Below are 20271 nucleotides of genomic sequence, written 5' to 3' on the forward strand. Positions count from 1 at the left end.
CAATGACCACATGGCTCCAAAATGTACAGCACACAATGAGGAGAATGGGCGCAGAGGAAGAGGACGCACAAGATCGAAACACCTGGAGGAATATTTTGAAAATATAGTTTAAGGACGTTTATTGTTTGTATTGTAATTTCCTAGAAATTATTATGTTGGAGAGAAGCCTCTGTACTGAGGAAAGCTCAAAATAATACATACATACAATTTCCAACCTTTCATTTCGTGTGAAAACTTTCTCCCGAAACGTAGATTAGTGACTTTAATTGCAGCCTGGTTCACGTCGAAGTACAGTAGGTTTCGCTCGGCTTCCCTGCTGATGATATGCTGAGACAATGTTCACAGGTAGATGCAGGTTCGTCGTAAAGGGACGGAAAGAACCGCGCCGCCTCATGTGGACAAAAACAATAAAGTTGTCAAAAGAATAATATGCGGTATTGGAATCCTGTATCAATATATCAGAAAAAAATGTGTTGCATTACTTGTTGAATGCCCTTGGTACGAGTGGGTGAGACTCCATATAAACTGGGGTAATATTTCAGGCCATAAAACCAGTGTCAGAAGTTCTTATGAACTCCCAGGTAAAAAATAAAGGAGGGTAGGCTATCAAATTTTTTATGCTTTGGGGGGAAGAGGTACGGCGGCACTCTATTGTCAGATTTTTCGCTTCGAGATGGTAAAGCTACGCCTACTTACGTAGAAGCAGATGAGGGCGGTGAGCGGCAGCCAGCCCAGGGTGTCGGTGACGTCACTGGAGGCGTGCTCCCTGAGGTAGAAGTAGGCGCCCTCGGCGACCAGGGAGGCGGACGACACGAGGAAGGAGACGAGCAGCAGCGGCCGCCGGCCCAGCCGGTCCACCAGCAGAGACGCCGCCAGCGACGACACCGTCTGGATGCAGTTGACGATGATGGTGGACACGTCCGAGTCTATGGAGCTGCCGCTCCACAGGAAGATCTGCGTCGCGTTCACAGCCAGGGTGGCGCTGCCGCAGAAGATGTTCAGCCCAGACAGCACGAGAACCACCTGTTGTCAACAGGAAGCTTCTGAAGCGACAAGGGGGGAAACAAAGAGGTCAGATGGAATAAAGAGATTACCATCCTTTTAACATTTAAAGATATGCACTGTAGTCAGAAGTATTTGGTATCATACGAAAAAGTACACTAGACAACACATCGCCACCCGCAGCTGATAATAACCACTCTGCATAACTTAAGGACAAGACAGATAACATAATATAACTTAGAATGAGATTTTCACTCTGCAGCGGAGCGTGCGCTGATATGAAACTTCCTGGCAGATTAAAACTGTGTGCCCGACCGAGACTCGAACTCGGGACCTTTGCCAGGAAGTGTCATATCAGCGCACACTCCGCTGCAGAGTGAAAATCTCATTCTGGAAACATCCCCCAGGCTGTGGCTAAGACATGTCTCCGCAGTATCCTTTCTTTCAGGAGTCCTAGTTCTGCAAGGTTCGCAGGAGAGCTTCTGTAAAGTTTGGAAGGTAGGAGACGAGATACTGGCAGAAGTAAAGCTGTGAGGACCGGGCGTGAGTCGTGCTTGGATAGCTTAGATGGTTGAGCACTTGCCCGCGAAAGGCAAAGATCCCGAGTTCGAGTCTCGGTCGGGCACACAGTTTTAATCTGCCAGGTAATTTCATAATATAACTTGTTAACAACTCGGTGTAAATGAATTTATGTGCTGGAGCATGTTGCCAGAGGTCTCCCAATCGTACACAGAAATCTGGATATCTCATGGCGTGAGGTCAACGTGACTAAAGAGCCAAATGGGGCTGGTCCTGTAACACGACAAGGGGGATAAAACGATAAAAGATAGTGTGTGTCAATCAGCGAGGAGCTATGGAGCAATGTTGTGGTGTTCTTCATTACAACACTGCCTGGAGACAACATCTGGACGAGTTCACGCGGGGAAGGATCACCTGGATATTGGAAGAAGCACGACGTATGACACATGTAGCCCAGGAGTTTGGTATTGGTCATAGCACTGTTCAACGTGCGTGTGGAGCAATCCAAACTACAACTACTGCAGCCGGAAGAAGACGAGATGGTCGACCACGATCAACTACAGCACCACATGACCGCTATACTGTGCAACATCCAAGAAGTGATCAACGTCAAACAGCGGATGCAGTTGCAGCCACAGGAAACACTACTGCGAGCACTCGAATCTCACGCTCCACAAAGGCATGGCGACTGCGTCGTGTGGTCTCTTTGCAAGACAATCAGTTTATTGCGTTGCGCTGACACTCGCACATGGCCCAGTGCAGGGATTGGACCAGCGAGGAGTAGTTTAGCGTGCTTTGCTCGCTGAGTAGTGATTATCGACGTAGCCTCATACTGCGATAGATGGAAACCCGTGATGTAACCAAGGAAAACTGTCGAACACGGTCGTTTCGGTGATCCATATGTTACGGTGCGGGGAGGCATAATTTTACATGCATGTTCTGACCTCTATATCTTCGAATACCAGTCAACATTACTGTGACACTGTACTCCCTTCACCATTGAGTCTTTTCAGGGGTGCATTCTGCTCTGGCTTCACTTTTGTGAGTGACGACGTGCGACCGCATCGAACTGCGCATCCGGAGGAGCTCTTAGAACGAGTGGGAAAATTATTCTCATAGTTTGTTTAGAAAACTGCAGTGATTCAACTCCAAATGTTGTTTCATTTAATTAAGAATTATACTTTCAGTTGGTAGGAGTTTCGAATAAAATGACACACTGGGGACGTTCTCCATTTCCAACAGTAGAACATGTTGTTGTTGTTGTTGTTGTGGTCTTCAGTCCTGAGACTGGTTTGATGCAGCTCTCCATGCTACTCTATCCTGTGCAAGCTTTTTCATCTCCCAGTACCTACTGCAACGTACATCCTTCTGAATCTGCTTAGTGTATTCATCTCTTGGTCTCCCTCTACGATTTTTACCCTCCACGCTGCCCTCCAATACTAAATTGGTGATCCCTTCATGCCTCAGAACATGTCCTACCAACCGATCCCTTCTTCTGGTCAAGTTGTGCCACAAACTTCTCTTCTCCCCAATCCTATTCAATACTTCCTCATTAGTTATGTGATCTACCCATCTAATCTTCAGCATTCTTCTATAGCACCACATTTCGAAAGCTTCTATCCTCTTCTTGTCCAAACTATTTATCGTCCATGTTTCACTTCCATACATGGCTACACTCCATACGAATACTTTCAGAAACGACTTCCTGACACTTAAATCAATACTGGATGTTAACAAATTTCTCTTCTTCAGGAACGCTTTCCTTGCCATTGCCAGCCTACATTTTATATCCTCTCTACTTCGACCATCATCAGTTATTTTGCTCCCCAAATAGCAAAACCCCTTTACTACTTTAAGTGCCTCATTTCCTAATCTAATTCCCTCAGCATCACCCGACTTAATTAGACTACATTCAATTATCCTTGTTTTGCTTTTGTTGATGTTCATCTTATATCCTCCTTTCAAGACACTGTCCATTCCATTCAACTGCTCTTCCAAGTCCTTTGCTGTCTCTGACAGAATTACAATGTCATCGGCGAACCTCAAAGTTTTTATTTCTTCTCCATGAATTTCAATACCTACTCCGAATTTTTCTTTTGTTTCCTTTACTGCTTGCTCAATATACAGATTGAACAACATCGGGGAGAGGCTACAACCCTGTCTTACTCCCTTCCCAACCACTGCTTCCCTTTCATGTCCCTCGACTCTTATAACTGCCATCTGGTTTCTTTACAAATTGTAAATAGCCTTTCGCTCCCTGTATTTTACCCCTGCCACCTTTAGAATTTGAAAGAGAGTATTCCAGTCAACATTGTCAAAAGCTTTCTCTAAGTCTACAAATGCTAGAAACGTAGGTTTGCCTTTCCTTAATCTTTCTTCTAAGATAAGTCGTAAGGTCAGTATTGCCTCACGTGCTCCAGTGTTTCTACGGAATCCAAACTGATCTTCCCCGAGGTTGGCTTCTACTAGTTTTTCCATTCGTCTGTAAAGAATTCGTGTTAGTATTTTGCAGCTGTGACTTATTAAGCTGATAGTTCGGTAATTTTCACATCTGTCAACACCTGCTTTCTTTGGGATTGGAATTATTATATTCTTCTTGAAGTCTGAGAGTATTTCGCCTGTTTCATACATCTTGCTCACCAGCTGGTAGAGTTTTGTCAGGACTGGCTCTCCCACGGCCGTCAGTAGTTCCAATGGAATATTGTCTACTCCGGGGGCCTTGTTTCGACTCAGGTCTTTCAGTGCTCTGTCAAACTCTTCACGCAGTATCGTATCTCCCATTTCATCTTCATCTACATCCTCTTCCATTTCCATAATATTGTCCTCAAGTACATCGCCCTTGTATAGACCCTCTATATACTCCTTCCACCTTTCTGCTTTCCCTTCTTTGCTTAGAACTGGGTTTCCATCCGAGCTCTTGATATTCATACAAGTCGTTCTCTTATCTCCAAAGGTCTCTTTAATTTTCCTGTAGGCAGTATCTATCTTACCCCTAGTGAGATAGGCCTCTACATCCTTACATTTGTCCTCTAGCCATCCCTGCTTAGCCACTTTGCACTTCCTGTCGATCTCATATTTGAGGCGTTTGTATTCCTTTTTGCCTGTTTCACTTACTGCATTTTTATATTTTCTCCTTTCATCAATTAAATTCAATATTTCTTCTGTTACCCAAGGATTTCTACTAGCCCTCGTCTTTTTACCTACTTGATCCTCTGCTGCCTTCACTACTTCATCCCTCAAAGCTACCCATTCTTCTTCTACTGTATTTATTTCCCCCATTCCTGTCAATTGCTCCCTTATGCTCTCCCTGAATCTCTGTACAACCTCTGGTTCTTTTAGTTTATCCAGGTCCCATCTCCTTAAATTCCCACCTTTTTGCAGTTTCTTCAGTTTTAATCTACAGGTCATAACCAATAGATTGTGGTCAGAGTCCACATCTGCCCCTGGAAATGTCTTACAATTTAAAACCTGGTTCCTAAATCTCTGTCTTACCATTATATAATCTATCTGATACCTTTTAGTATCTCCAGGGTTCTTCCATGTATACAACCTTCTTTCATGATTCTTAAACCAAGTGTTAGTTATGATTATGTTGTGCTCTGTGCAAAATTCTACCAGGCGGCTTCCTCTTTCATTTCTGTCCCCCAATCCATATTCACCTACTATGTTTCCTTCTCTCCCTTTTCCTACACTCGAATTCCAGTCACCCATGACTATTAAATTTTCGTCTCCCTTCACAATCTGAATAATTTCTTTTATTTCATCATACATTTCTTCAATTTCTTCGTCATCTGCAGAGCTAGTTGGCATATAAACTTGTACTACTGTAGTAGGTGTGGGCTTCGTATCTATCTTGGCCACAATAATGCGTTCACTATGCTGTTTGTAGTAGCTTACCCGCATTCCTATTTTCCTATTCATTATTAAACCTACTCCTGCATTACCCCTATTTGATTTTGTGTTTATAACCCTGTAGTCACCTGACCAGAAGTCTTGTTCCTCCTGCCACCGAACTTCACTAATTCCCACTATATCTAACTTCAACCTATCCATTTCCCTTTTTAAATTTTCTAACCTACCTGCCCGATTAAGGGATCTGACATTCCACGCTCCGATCCGTAGAACGCCAGTTTTCTTTCTCCTGATAACGACATCCTCTTGAGTAGTCCCCGCCCGGAGATCCGAATGGGGGACTATTTTACCTCCGGAATATTTTACCCAAGAGGACGCCATCATCATGTAATCATACAGTAAAGCTGCATGCCCTCGGGAAAAATTACGGCTGTAGTTTCCCCTTGCTTTCAGCCGTTCGCAGTACCAGCACAGCAAGGCCGTTTTGGTTATTGTTACAAGGCCAGATCAGTCAATCATCCAGACTGTTGCCCTTGCAACTACTGAAAAGGCTGCTGCCCCTCTTCAGGAACCACACGTTTGCCTGGCCTCTCAACAGATACCCCTCCGTTGTGGTTGCACCTACGGTACGGCTATCTGTATCGCTGAGGCACGCAAGCCTCCCCACCAACGGCAAGGTCCATGGTTCATGGGGGGGGTAGAACATGTAAAACTGAAATTCAAGTAACTGCCGTCATATTTTCTAATTTTCTTCTGTTCATATCTTTAGAACTGCAAGATAGATGTGGTGTCACCGCCAGACACCACACTTGCTAGGTGGTAGCCTTTAAATCGGCCGCGGTCCGGTAGTATACGTCGGACCCGCGTGTCGCCACTGTCAGTGATTGCAGACCGAGCGCCGCCACACGGCAGGTCTAGAGAGACGTCCTAGCACTCGCCCCAGTTGTACAGCCGACTTTGCTAGCGATGGTTCACTGACAAAATACGCTCTCATTTGCCGAGACGATAGTTAGCATAGCCTTCAGCTACGTCATTTGCTACGACCTAGCAAGGCGCCATTATCATTTGCTATTTATCTTGTGATGCATGTACCGTCAGACCGATGTTCACCAATTATGGATTAAAGTTAAGTATTCCAGCAGCTACGTACTTTTTTGGTAGTATAATTACTTTACCTGCTCCAGACCTCACGCCAGCCTGCGTGAGCTTAAACGCGTGCCTTTCGGCTTCCTCCTAGTGGCTTGGCTGTCTTGCCAAGTCACAACAATAGATTTGAAATATCATGTCGTGTACTTGCATTTAAATATTTGTCCAATATGACAGAGAAACACATATCACAGAAGACTGACAACAATTATAAATATCTGTATTCGACAAATCTAACATTCAAACTGACTGTTATTGAGAAGAAACAAATGAGTCAAGTAGTACGATTCGACTGCCATGTACCAAGTTGCCATAGTAAAAACACTTAACTGTCGGCCCTCTAGATATCACTAACAGCGTACACAAATCTTTATTTTCAGGGAGCCACCACGACGCCCCTACAGTAAGGCCACGTCCCTTCTGAGAGTCGCAACACAGTATGTAAAAATCCCTGGTATATATATATATATATATATATATATATATATATATATATATATATATATATATATACCGGGTGATCAAAAAGTCAGCATAAATTTGAAAACTGAATAAACCACGGAATAATGTAGATAGAGAGGTACAAATTGACACACATGCTTGGAATGACATGGCGTTTTATTAGAACCAAAAAAATACAAAAGTTCACAAAATGTCCGACAGATGGCGCTTCATCTGATCAGAATAGAAATAATTAGCATAACAAAGTAAGACAAAGCAAAGATGATGTTCTTTGCAGGAAATGCTCAATACGTCCACCATCATTCCTCAACGACAGCTGTAGTCGAGGAATAATGTTGTGAACAGCACTGTAAAGCATGTCCGGAGTGATGGTGAGGCATTGGCGTCGGATGTTGTCTTTCAGCATCCCTAGAGATGTCGGTCGATCACGATACACTTGTGACTTCAGGTAACCCCAAAGCCAACAATCGCACGGACTGAGGTCTGTGGACCTGGGAGGCCAAGCATGGCGGAAGTGGCGGCTGAGCACACGATCATCACCAAACGACGCGCGCAAGAGATCTTTCACGCGTCTAGGAATTTTTTTTTTTTTTTTTTTGTTCTAATAAAACTCCATGTCATTCCAAGCATGTGTGTCAATTTTTACCTGTCTATCTACATTATTCCGTGGTTTATTAAGGTTTTAAATTTATACCGACTTTTTGATCACCCGGTATATATATATTATAAAAAGCAATAGTCCTAAACACTCCATAGGGGTACTCCATAAATTACATTCGTCGATTTAGTCCCGTTAAAAATAACAGACTGAGGTTTGTTTCTTAGAAATCACTCAATACAGTCACAAATCTGGTTCGATACGCTTTAAAATCGCACTTTTCTCACGACATAATAATGCGGAACTGCATCAGAAAATACGATATCGACCCAGCCTCCTTGCCTACGGCATTCTGTATTTCGACGATGAACAGACTGAGCTGTGTTTCTTACATTCTCTGTTTACCGAATAGAGCACATTGTCATGTTACTGAGACGTCGTAATGCGTGAACGCAGAACACGCTCCATAATTCTACAGCGGCCTGAGATAAAAAAATAGGCCTATAATTATGGTCATCTGTCCGGCGGTCCCTCTTGAAAACAGTAATGACCTGTGCTTTCTTCCAAATAGCTTAGTATTCTTGTTGTTCCAACTACCTACGATAAACTATGACTAGAAGGTGAGGAAATTCTTTCGCATAATCTCTCACAGGTAGCTCAGTCGGTCTTCACGGTTTCTACCGTGTGATCACTTACCTCAATGTCAGTGTTTAAACACATGAACAGATGGAATCGGGAAGCTAGAAACAGGTTTAGCAAAGTAAACGTTCCATCAATTCATAACTTCCAGTCTCTTACCTATCCTGTTGCCGCCGGCCGCTGGTGGCCGAGCGGTTCTAGGCGCTACAGTCTGGAACCACGCGACCGCTACGGTCGCAGGTTCGAATCCTGCCTTGGGCATGGATGTGTGTGATGTCCTTAGGTTAGTTAGGTTTAAGTAGTTCTAAGTTCTAGGGGACTGATGACCTGAGATGTTAAGTCCCATAGTGCTCAGAGCCATTTGAACCATTTGAACCTGTTGCCAAACTCCTACCAAATATTGACTTTGAGAGAAGTACATTCAGTTCTGACCAAGTGAAATCCGCAGCTTCTGACTTGACGTACTTCCTTATAGACTGTTGAACAGAATGCTCTACTCTTCTTCAGGATAGACGTATTCAGCAGCTTATGCTTATCTTCATTGTGAATTATTTATTTGGCATAAAGAGTTTACGTAGCGATCGCACTAAATCACATATTTTACGCTGTGGCTTGAAGCAACAACGGATCGGCGAATTTAACTATCAGCTCATTCCAGGATAGTGGTTGCTTTCTCAAAGTAACTGAAGGAATGTTGCGTTAAGATGTCACAGTCCGCGCACGATATCACTATTTTATTAGGTCCCTAAAATAAAATGATCACATGGAAAAAAGTCAGTAAACTGTTTATTATTTCAGAAGTAATCGGCCTAACTGTTAGTCTGTTACTGTGAGGCAAGACGGTCAGTGCCTTCATGGAAAAATGTTTTCGATAGCCTACGGAACGATGTTTGTACCCAGGTCTGCATCTCTTTATCCGAAGCAAACCGACGGCAACGAGTCCCTTCCTTCAAGGCTTCGAAACTACGGAAACCGCGTGGACAGAGATCTGGACTGTACGGAAGAAGTGTTAAGTGCTCCCCAGCGAAACTTCTGCAGCGTGCTTGGAACAATCTTGGCAACACGTGAGCCGTTATAATCCTGCAATGGAACGATGCTGTTTCGAGTACTTCCCATGAAGACACCGACTCTTTTGTCTCACTGTGGAATAAATGTATTAAAAGTTTTGGCTCTTACTTTTAAAATAATAAATAGTTTATTTACTTTTTACATCTTCGCTTTTTCATTTGTAGCCCCTTGTATAGTATTCGCGGTAGACGTACACAAATGGATAAAAGGATACACCACCGAGTTTTTATATCTTATCGTTCCTTCGTTGGGGAGAAGAGAGGTATATGTTGGGCAAGATAAAACGGAAGGACAGGTCACTCTGACTGGGGAGACAGGACCACGAGTTCACGCCCACAATCGTCGGATATTTCTAATAGGGACTGAGGCTTCACCTCCTCAGAACCAGTCTTCTATATATATACTAAGATGGTATCTGTTCTTTCGGACGTGTCCGAAAGAACATATAGCATCGGTGACCATGCAGCTCGTTAGAATGAAATTGCAATGAAATGAACACCATTAGCTGCTTACGTTGAGAATGTGGGTTTCGCGGGAGGCGTGCCAGAGATAAATCCCTGCAGTCGCGCTATCCTCTGTGTTCTCGGTGGCTCAGATGGATAGAGCGTCTGCCATGTAAGCAGGAGATCCCGGGTTTGTGTCCCGGTCGGGGCACACATTTTCATCTGTGCCCGTTGACGTATGTCAACGCCTGTAAGCAGCTAAGGGTGTTCATTTCATTGTAATAATGTCTTCTCTCTCATTCAGCAGCGTGAATTGCTGCCCTTCGTTTTTACCACCTCCAACGTATCCTTGTCTTCTCCCCAACGAAGAAAATGTAAGTTATGAACATTAAGTAGGCCGCCCGGTGTGACCAAGCGGTTCTAGGCGCTTCAGTCTGGAACCTCGCGACCACTACTGTCGCAGGTTCGAATCCTGCTTCTGGAATGGATGTGTGTGATGTCCTTAGGTTAGTTAGGTTGAAGTAGTTCTAAGTTCTAGGGGACTGATGACCTCAGATGTTAAGTCCCATAGTGCTCAGAGCCAACATTAAGTAGAATATCCCTTTCAACATTTATGGGTATCTACCGGGAGTTTTATAAATTTCGCCTGACGATGATATTACAATCATGGGAGACAAACGAAACGTTTCAGCAAATGTAATTTTTAACAAGTGACCTGTTCATTCTAGCGACCTAATAAAGCAGTGATATAAGACGTGCTCAGAGTTTACATAATGGTCGCAGGCCTCTAGCACGTCTTTGTGTCCCAACTCAAGCTAACAAGGAATCCCTTGAGCGCGAGATCGCAAGTTCATCCTCTAGTAAGACTCATTTGAAAGTGTTAGCAATTATTAGCTGCTACTGAGTCATCAAGTTCATCAGGATGGCGACAGAAAATGAGCGTCCGGGAGGTGCAGATATCATCCCTCTTTGGGATGTATGTATTACACTTCACAAAATGGCATCGCCGACATTCAAGAAATGTTCAAAACAAACCATTAACCTGCACCATCAACTCCGAATGAAAAATGGGGTCCACAGTGATCGCAAAGGTTCGCAACATCAAGATCGAAGGCGAACTTCTTGGGAGTTACAAACCGTATAGAGCGTTCAGTTAGATATCTACTCTTAAATAATGCTTATAGAATCAAATTGGTTTAACGGCGTAATGAAAACTAATGGAATGTGACGGCATGCAACCAAATATGAAACAGCCTGTCGCGGAGCTTATAGAGAAACTGGCTATTCTTTAAGATGTAGTTACACGTAGTGAGACAAAATAGTTTTTGGCACGGAAAAACGAATACCCAGAGGCTGCATTTGTCCATTCATACCGGGAGATACCAATTGCAATGTAACACATTTTTCAGGAGTGACAGTTTGCTCTAAATTAGTATGATTTTTTATACGCAGACCAGGAATCAACAAAATCAAGTTATTTTGACCACTATTGGCCACAGGCAGTGCTCGTACCATAGTTGTAGTTATTACACTCTGTTTACCACTTCTGCCTACTGCGACCTAAATATTCCCTGCTGCCCTTGCAAGATCACGCACACGAGAAAGACTAGTAGGTAGCTGAGCATCTCCATCTTCTCGCAGCACAATAAATAACTTCCCTGCCAATTTACCATCCGGATTAGCAGTCGGCATAACTTTATGCATTAAGCCGTTGATGTTAATTGGTACCTCTCATTTACAGAGTTCCTTTCATATGCGTTTCCTCTTAAATCCCAATTGGTCAGAGGCTTTTCCTTACTGAACAATGGGATAGGTTTGTTTACCTCATCTACAAATTTTCGTGTCGATTCCGCAATTTTCTGTACATCGTCAAGCTGATACTTCGTTTGAAATTTCGTTATCTGACATCTTCGAATTCTGCAGCACTGAAGCTATGCTTATTTTGAAGTCACTGTAATCTACGTCGCGCGCAGTTTTCTGTGTCTAACGTAGTCACTATCTTGCACCCCATGTAAATTGTATCGAGCGTCCGTGAAACGCGCAAATACAAGTTTTTGTATCAAGTGGGTCTGTCCTGCCTTGAATACCTGTAGTTTTTCTTATGCACTGCGCGGTCGTATTCCTGCGGACTTGTGAATCTTCAGGTTTTGGAGACGCATAGATTGTTCCATTAAGTTTCAGGTGTGCAGCCGCAAGAATTCTCCTTCTTCTTCTAATATTTCGGCTGTATAACGTTCAGCCATCTTCAGAGTGAGCCACAAGACTGCCGCTCCAGTGCTCGCTTCGTCCCTTTACGCCTTCCATTCTTGGATGTTCTGGATCGGCGCAGAGAGGAGGGCAATTTGGAATATGAAGTATATCGGAAGCCGACGCACACGGAGTTGTACTTACGTGCAAATAGCTGCCACCATCCTGCCCAGACGACGAGTGTTCTCCGAACTTTGACCCATAGAGCGCATATTCTTTCTGACGAAAGCAGTCCGCAAGATGAACTTTCCCACTTAGAAAGAGTGTTTGAAGACAATGGGTACTCCCCACAGCAAATACAGAAGGCACTGAAAATGAAACCGAAAGAGGCCACAAAGAAAGCAGAAGAAGACGAAGAAACCTTTAAATCGACGGCCTTCCTGCCGTATGTGGGTAACCTCTCATCAAAAATAGGAGTAGTTTCGTCCTCCACCCAAGACAGCTGAACTCATGGACTCGGTCAAAGATGATTTGCTGCTCCGAAAATCTGGAATTTACAAAATTCCCTGTGAATGTGGCCTTTCTTATACTGGACAAACAACTGTCCAAGAAAGATGTATAGAACACCGGAGGTACACACGAATTTTGCAACCTAACAAGTCGGTAGTGGCAGATCATTGTATTGACACTGGTCACAGTATGTTGTATGACAACGTCGAAATTCTGGCAATTACATCGTCTTTTTGGGATTCGATAGCGAAGGAGGCAATTGAGATTCGCTTGACGTCGAATTTAATTAATAGAGATAGTGGTTTCAACCTTGATAAATCATGGAATCCGGCGCTTGGTGTAATAAACTCACAAAGACGTCGTCACAGTGCAGCTCACAATGATATATCGACATGCCAACACAGATCGACTGCGGAGTCTCTGCCGCATACCAACATCTCTAGCGCATTTGCATCTGTGGCCGCATGCGCAGTTGCGCGGTTCACGAGATTAAAGGGACGAAGCGAGCGCTGGAGCGAATATGCTCTCCCCATCAACTTCGTCCGTCTCGTTGCTTCCTTCCTCTCCCATCGTCCTTCCTATGTGACTATCCACAATTCCAACTCCCGTACTTTCTATCCCTCTGCCGGCGTGCCCCAAGGTTCTGTCCTTTCCCCTCTCCTCTATCTCCTGTGCACTGCTGATATGCCCAAACCTCCCCCACCAGTTCATCTTCTGCAGTTCGCTGATGACACCGCCTTCCTAGCCCTTTATCCTAGCCTCCAACGGTCCCAACGTACCCTCCAAACCTACCTTGACCAATTCACCGCTTGGTGCAACCAGCGATTCCTCCATGTCAATCCCTCCAAGACCCAGGCGATCATCATAGGCCGCACCACCCGCTCCTTCCACCTCCATGATTTCTACCTGACCATTTATGGCCGTTCTATCCACCTCACTCCTACCCTCAAATACCTTGGCCTCACACTCGACCGCTATCTCCCCTGGGCTCCCCATCTCCTTACCATCCAAAGCAAAGCTCACAACTGCCTCCGCCTCCTAAAACTCCTGTCCGGCTGGACGTGGGGTCTGCATCCTTCCACCATCCTTCACACCTACAAATCCTTGATGTGCCCCATCCTCTGCTATGCCAGCATAGCTTGGATTTCCGCCCCTCCCCAGTTCTATAAAGCCCTCCAACTCCTCGAACGCCATGCGCTCCGCCTCGCCTTCCGCATCCGCCTTCCGTCCCCCACTCACATCCTCTACGACTTCATTCCCTTTCCCCACCTTCTCCTTTTCCTTGAACACATATACACACCCCCTGGTGTCTCCCTTCCTCTCCATCCCCAACCAGTTGCCGTGCCTTTACCGTTGTGTCCCACCCTCTCTCCATCTCCACACCCTCCATCTCCTTTCCCAACGCAACTTCCACCGTCTACCACTCCCAGATGACGAGCTTCGCCCTGACATCTACCCTTCCTACCAACTCTAACCCCATCTTCCTGCCTTCTCCTCATGGCTCCCTCTCCTCCACCTCCCTCCTCCTGAGCGGCTTCCCCCTCCTACTCCCCCTCCATCTCTTGTGCCTCCTTTCAGTGTCTCTGCACTCCCTCCTGCCCTGTCTTCCCTCTTCCTCTCCCACCCCATGTGTCTCCTGCCTCTTCATGTACCCACTGATGCCCCTCCTCTCTTCCTCCCGCCGCTTCCCCTGCTGCCCCATGCTCTCCCCTCCTTTTCCATCCTCTCTGCCCTTTCCCTCGGCAGGTCCCGCCTGGCAGCTTTATTCTTCTTCATGTGTGCTCCAAGTGGGTTTTAAGTGTGTTGTTCCAGAGTGTTTTTACTACTGTGGCCGACTTTTAACCTGTCCATGTCCATTCAGTGTCTTCTCTGAGTTTTGAAGAATCGCCAACTGTGTTTTTTAACTTTCTGGTGACTTTTTTTTAACTGTCCTCCATGAACGTCTCTGTGTTAGTCTATTTTTTACCTCCATTTTCTCCCATTATTCTGTTTTAAGTTCTCGTTTAGCACCTTATGTATGTAATATTTTATTCTTATTTTAAGTTGTCATGTCACTCGGCTGAAGAGCGGCGGATTGTGCCGCTGACAGCTCTCCCCTGCCCATATGGGGCTGGGGAATGAAATCACAATAAAGAAAAAAAACTGGAGCGGCAGTCTTGCGGCTCACTCTGAAGATGGCTGAACGTTATACAGCCGAAATATTAGAAGAAGAAGGAGAATTCTTGTAGCTGCACACCCAAAACTTTATGGAACAGTCCTGCAGACTTATTCGAATCCTGTTCATAATCGGTTTTTTCTCCTATGCTGCGGATGATCTTTCACGTACGTAATTATACTTAGTACTCGCTAAGTGGTCACCGATTGTTCTTTACTGCGTTTTGCTGGAGACGGAATTTATGGCTCTCGGCTCGACACGGATGTTGAATTACATGGCTCGACACCTGTTTCAGTATTGCTTTCACTTGTTAAGCACGTATCATCATCCCTGTACTCTTCGTGTATATTGTGTGTGAAATCTTATGGGACTCAACTGCTCGTGTATATTAGCCTCACAGTCCAGCGTATACGACACGATACATTCACTGACTCATCTCGCAGAAACACTGTTATTAATTTACCACTTCTTTCTCACTTTACGAAATTCCTTGCGTTCATTTCATGCAAAGTGTCGCCTTTGGCAGCTGCTGTAGTAGATATAATCAATGTTTGCTTTGTTTATCGTTGCCATCGCTCTGCTTTGTATCAACACCACTAGCGCTGTGACACTGTTGTGGGTTACTCGTCGATTAAGCAGTACAGCCATGCTCCATAGCCTTATCCCGTCCTCACCATTAGATACTTCCAGTCCTGCTCCCTGCCAGTCCTGCTCCCTATTGTCAAGAAAAATGGTTCAAATGTCTCTGAGCACTATGTGACTTAACATCTGAGGTCATCAGTCCCCTAGAACTTAGAACTACTTAAACCGAACTAACCTAAGGACATTACACACATCCATGCCCAAGGCAGGATTCGAACCTCCGACCGTAGCAGTCGCGCGGTTCCTGACTGTAGCGCCTAGAATCGCTCAGTCACTGCGGCCCACTCCCTATTGTCATTAGCAGGCGGTATTATGGTACACGGTAGACAATATGCAGGGTGTCGAATGCTGTATACAGTATTATCTTCTTGCGACCCTGCACTCAAGGAGTTCCTTGTGAAAGGCAGCAGGACAGAGTGGTACTCACCAGCAGCGCCCTCCTGGCCGCAGCGCTGCGCCGCAACTCCCGGAAGGCCTCTGCGGTGCCGCTGCCACCCTTTTGGTCGCGCTGCTCTGCAGAGCGCAGGATCTGCTGCAGCTCGCCCTCCACCTCTTTGGCGGAGCCCTTCGCGCGCAGCCGCATCAGTGCCTCCGTCGCCTCCTCCGTGCGGCCTTTCGACACCAGGTAGTACGGGCTCTCGGGCATCCACCAGAAGGTCACCACGAACAGCACTGGGAACGCCATCATGAAGTAGCATAGCTCGAAGAAACTGACGTAGGGCGCTACGCAGCTTACGAGGATGCCGCCTGCACCCATCATGACCATGCAGATGGAGACCATGAGTCCGCGCACGCGAACGTCTGCTATCCCCACCAGGTACTGCGGGCTCACCTGTCAACAAAGAGCACATAACGACTCTGATGTTTTCTTTTTCTTTATTGTTATTTTGAAACCTTTACAGGAAAAGGTAGGCCGGCAGCAATCTATCTATGCCGCTCTTCAGCCATAAAGAACACAGACATTAAACAGAAAGAAAAACAAACAAACATGGTGGATAAAAACGGGAGACAGACATAGTAAAATAAATGAAGCCGTTTACAGACGCACTGTCTGGATAAAAACGTTCATCACTGTACACAACGGAGAAGACAGATTTTACACACGGGAACGGACGAGTACAAATGGAGAGACACTGAAGCACCAACGTGAAGACAAACACGAGCACTGGCAACGATCTCTGGCGCACAAAGATGCACCATTCACACGAAAAAGCCGGGGGCCTGCCAGAGGGGAGAGATGAGGGTAGGAGGGAGAGGGGGAGGGGATTGATGCCAGTGGGAGACGAGAAGGGAGGAGGAGGGGAGAGGGTAGGGGGGATGTGTGGAAGCCCAGGGAGGAGTGGAGGGGAAGGAGAGAGAAAGAGAGGAGGGAGAGAAGGGAAAGAGGGTGCCCTGGAGGAAAAACACAGGGGGAGGAAGGGGAGGATCAAAGTTCGTAGGAGGGGTGGATGGTGGGGATGAGGGCATCATCAGGGAGGGGGAGTTGGTGGAAGCAAGGGTACGGAGTGTGGAGAGATGGAGAGCAGGTGGGATGTGGGAGTAAAGGTGCGGCAGTCGACATGGGTGGGAAAGGATGGGAGAGACAAGCGGGTGAGGGGGATCAAGTTTGAATGAGGTATAAAGGATCTGTATCTGTTCAAGGAAAATGAGGAGGTGTGGGAAGGGAATTAAGTCATAGAAGATCCGTGTGGTGGAGGGGAGACGGATGCAATAGGCCAGGCGGAGCGCATGGCGTTCCAGGATTTGAAGGGATTTGTAGAAGGTAGGAGGGGCGGCGATCCAGGCGGGATGGGCATAACAGAGGATAGGGCGGATGAGGGATTTGTAGGTGTGGAGGATGGTGGAAGGGTCCAGACCCCATGTGCGGCCAGAAAGGAGCTAGAGGAGGCGGAGTCGGGAGTGTGCCTTGGCTTGAATCGTCGGGAGATGGAGGGTCCAGGGTGACGCCAAGGTACTTGAGGGTGAGAGTGAGGTTGACAGGATGGCCGTAGATAATGAGATAGAAATCGAGGAGACGGAAGGAAGAGATGGTAACTCTGATGAGTTATTACCTGAACACTACAAGTCATAGCCACAGATCTCAGAAAATGTACAGTATTCAGCTTGGCTATACAGGGGGAGTAAGGAGGAAAGGCACTGCTTTGAGGGGTGATGTGCTCCAGCGTAAAAGTCAACCGCCGGCACGACGGTCGGGAATGGTAGAGCAGAGAGGGCTGGGAAGAAGACACCAGCCAAGAGTAGGCTGACCGACCCCTCTCTAGGACGACAACGAGGCAGCAGCGGCCTCTAGGCATAGAGAACATAAGCGCCGCGCAGCCTGCCCGCGCCCCAGTTGAAGACTAGCCATTCAACGAGCTCTATAGCAGCGACTTGGGAACTGTATTGTTTCACTTGTATTAGGAGTTGTGTATACTGAAGAGATTTTCTTATTTTGCCTGTAGTCCATTGCTTGCGACACACCATTGTAAATCCTCAAAGTTAAGTATCGACCTTTATCTTACTGTAATAAAAATTGATTAATACGATTTGCTTTAATAGTTGTCTAGCGATCCGAGAAAATGGGTTTCCTAGGCACCCAATAAATGACGAGTTGGCAGGACACGACAGATGGTATTTATTTCCTATGGACATACGGCCTATTCCGTACGGTTTTCTAGATGGAACACATTGAATGCGCATTGTTATTTATTTTGTGCAGTATTCAAATATTGTCATTGTGTACAACGAGAGGCAGTTGTAACGAATATTTTGATACAGGACACTTGTGGTCTATCAAGTCGGGAAACTACCTCAAACTAGTCTACGTACGCTATACTGCATGCGTGTCCAGTGAGATTTTCAGTATTCAGGTGTTCTCTTCACACAGACTATTAGTCCTAGAGAAAAAAATGAATTTGGCCTTTTTGTAAGATATTTAATTTAAATGTAAACGTAGGCTTCCGCGGCCGTTGTCACACTCAATAAAATTCTTCTGGGTTTGAGGCCGCATTGTCATCTATTAAATTCCTACGTTTCGGCGACTGTTGCAAGGCGCCTTCCTCATGGTTTATTGTTACATTCTGTTGCGCCTTGCAACAATCACCGAAACGTTGGAATTTTATATATTTAATTTATTTTAACTTTATACCGTGATACGTTTTCACTGGAGGGTGCGGTTTTCGAGTTATTCGAGAAAAACTTACAAAAGTTGTGTTAAACGTGTTCTGTCTCGGAAACCATTTTCGGAACGGGGCATATGTTCACATGATATTTTTTGTTGAGAATCACCGACGCTACGACCTCTCAAAGCCTATACCTTTCCTCTTGACTCACCCTGTATATTTGTCAGACGTTTTAGACAACAAAGAGTGACTGTCATGTGAAGTTCAGAATGTTGGTGGGTTGAACCTGCCAATACCGGAAGTTGACCAATGGCATAATAATGTTGTGGCGTGTGGAGTCATATGTGTGCAAACACAGATGTGACAATCCGCTGACAATATTTATTTAGCTTTTACATTAGCTTTTTGGATCGTACTTTTTAGTGACAAACTCATTTATAGCGTAGTCTGAGATCTAAGTTAGGACGAAAGGTGACAGTTTGGTTATTGGTTGTTGAATCCAAAGAAAAATTTGACAACAGTGAGCTGTTTTTTGAAATGAAGACTTTGGTGAGAATTTTATCTGAAATGTAATCTGAGGCCTTGGTTATGTTTCAAGATGACAATTTTGTTGTGAGTTAACGTACTCAACGAATATGAATATGAAATCTTGCTTGCGATGAGAGGAATATGTCCTTCATTTTCTGATGTCTTGAGTCAGAGCAAAATCTGGCATCGTGTATGGTCGTTTACAAATAATCCAAACCAGACAAGAGCTGACTTTGATGAACATACATTGAAATACGTAATTTTATTTCATTGTGGAGGCTAGCTGCTAACACTGTATATTTAAAGAATATTTTGTTTGATGATTCGCAGACGTTTAATATATTCTTACATGCGCTTCTTGACGCTTCTTTCATACACAGAGTTTTATCAAGTGCGAACTTCATATTAAACCCCAGATAAATTCCTAGTAGCAGTACTACTGGATTAAGAGTCTGAGCTGCCAAACTAACTTCGTAACTAACAGACAAGGAACTGAATACACACCAGATGGAGTATTTATTATTTATTTATTTATTTGCTGCCCTTAACAAATGACCTACCAGCTTGTTGGTAAGACAGGTCGTACTTTCACAATACGAAACTGTACATGTACAGAATATGATACTTATTTGTTATTTCTTATTTGTAAAAAGGATTAATAATATTGCAGCTTTAAATACTTATAAACTTAAAAGTACTTAAGAAACAAAAATCTTAATATTAGCTATTGCACTTTTGAAGACAGAGAGGAGGTTATGGCACACTATAATGAATTCGGAAATTTTTTTTCTAAAATAAGCAAGATCCTTACATTTAAGATGGATAGACAAAAGATACTAAACATTTATGAAATTAACAAAAATTTTATTTATGGAATGTATGGAGTGGATTGTCATCACAAACATATCTTTTAAATACAACAAAAAGTCGTGAATGAGGTTGCGACCAATTGATTTTTATAAAAATTGTGATCAGTGCTGGTAGGTCGCTAATAACAATCACAAGATACCAGTTGAACTTCATTGCGTTTCACATTTCTGCGTACCCCATCATCAAATGCCCTGTCAAAAAATTATTATATAATTATGAGCACAAAGGTAATCCACATCAAGTCATAATACAAAAATACGTAACATATGTCAGTACAGGAAGTACAAATAATAAATACCAAAGCAAAAAGTTGAAGAAAAAAATGTAGGCGCAAACAATGTAGCACATAAAAATCGGCGATGATACGGTAGTAGTATCAAGTGATCAACATCAACTACAATAGACAAGTGAATTTAGTTGCATCCAAAATTAAGATTAACATTACACACCAGATGGCTTCAAACCCAGTGGTGCTGCATTATGTACACGAAAGATTTTTTTTACATTTATAATTACAATGTTCTGTAAGTATTACCAAAGGAACCAAGT

The 20271-nt window shown here is 44.6% G+C and overlaps 1 protein-coding gene across 1 annotated transcript in view; it reads right to left on the minus strand.

Moving 5' to 3' along the window:
* The window catches only part of LOC124795842 (facilitated trehalose transporter Tret1-2 homolog), a 55939-nt gene that overhangs the window by 21647 nt on the left and 14021 nt on the right, over positions 1 to 20271 (minus strand). The window contains exons 2-3 of the mRNA XM_047259924.1: positions 15651 to 16055; positions 697 to 1023 (exon numbers count right to left, since the gene is read on the minus strand). Of these exons, the coding sequence (XP_047115880.1) occupies positions 697 to 1023; positions 15651 to 16055 (732 nt within the window). The remainder of the gene's footprint in view (positions 1 to 696; positions 1024 to 15650; positions 16056 to 20271) is intronic.

Source organism: Schistocerca piceifrons, chromosome 4, assembly GCF_021461385.2.
Source record: "Schistocerca piceifrons isolate TAMUIC-IGC-003096 chromosome 4, iqSchPice1.1, whole genome shotgun sequence".
NCBI lineage: Eukaryota > Metazoa > Arthropoda > Insecta > Orthoptera > Acrididae > Schistocerca > Schistocerca piceifrons.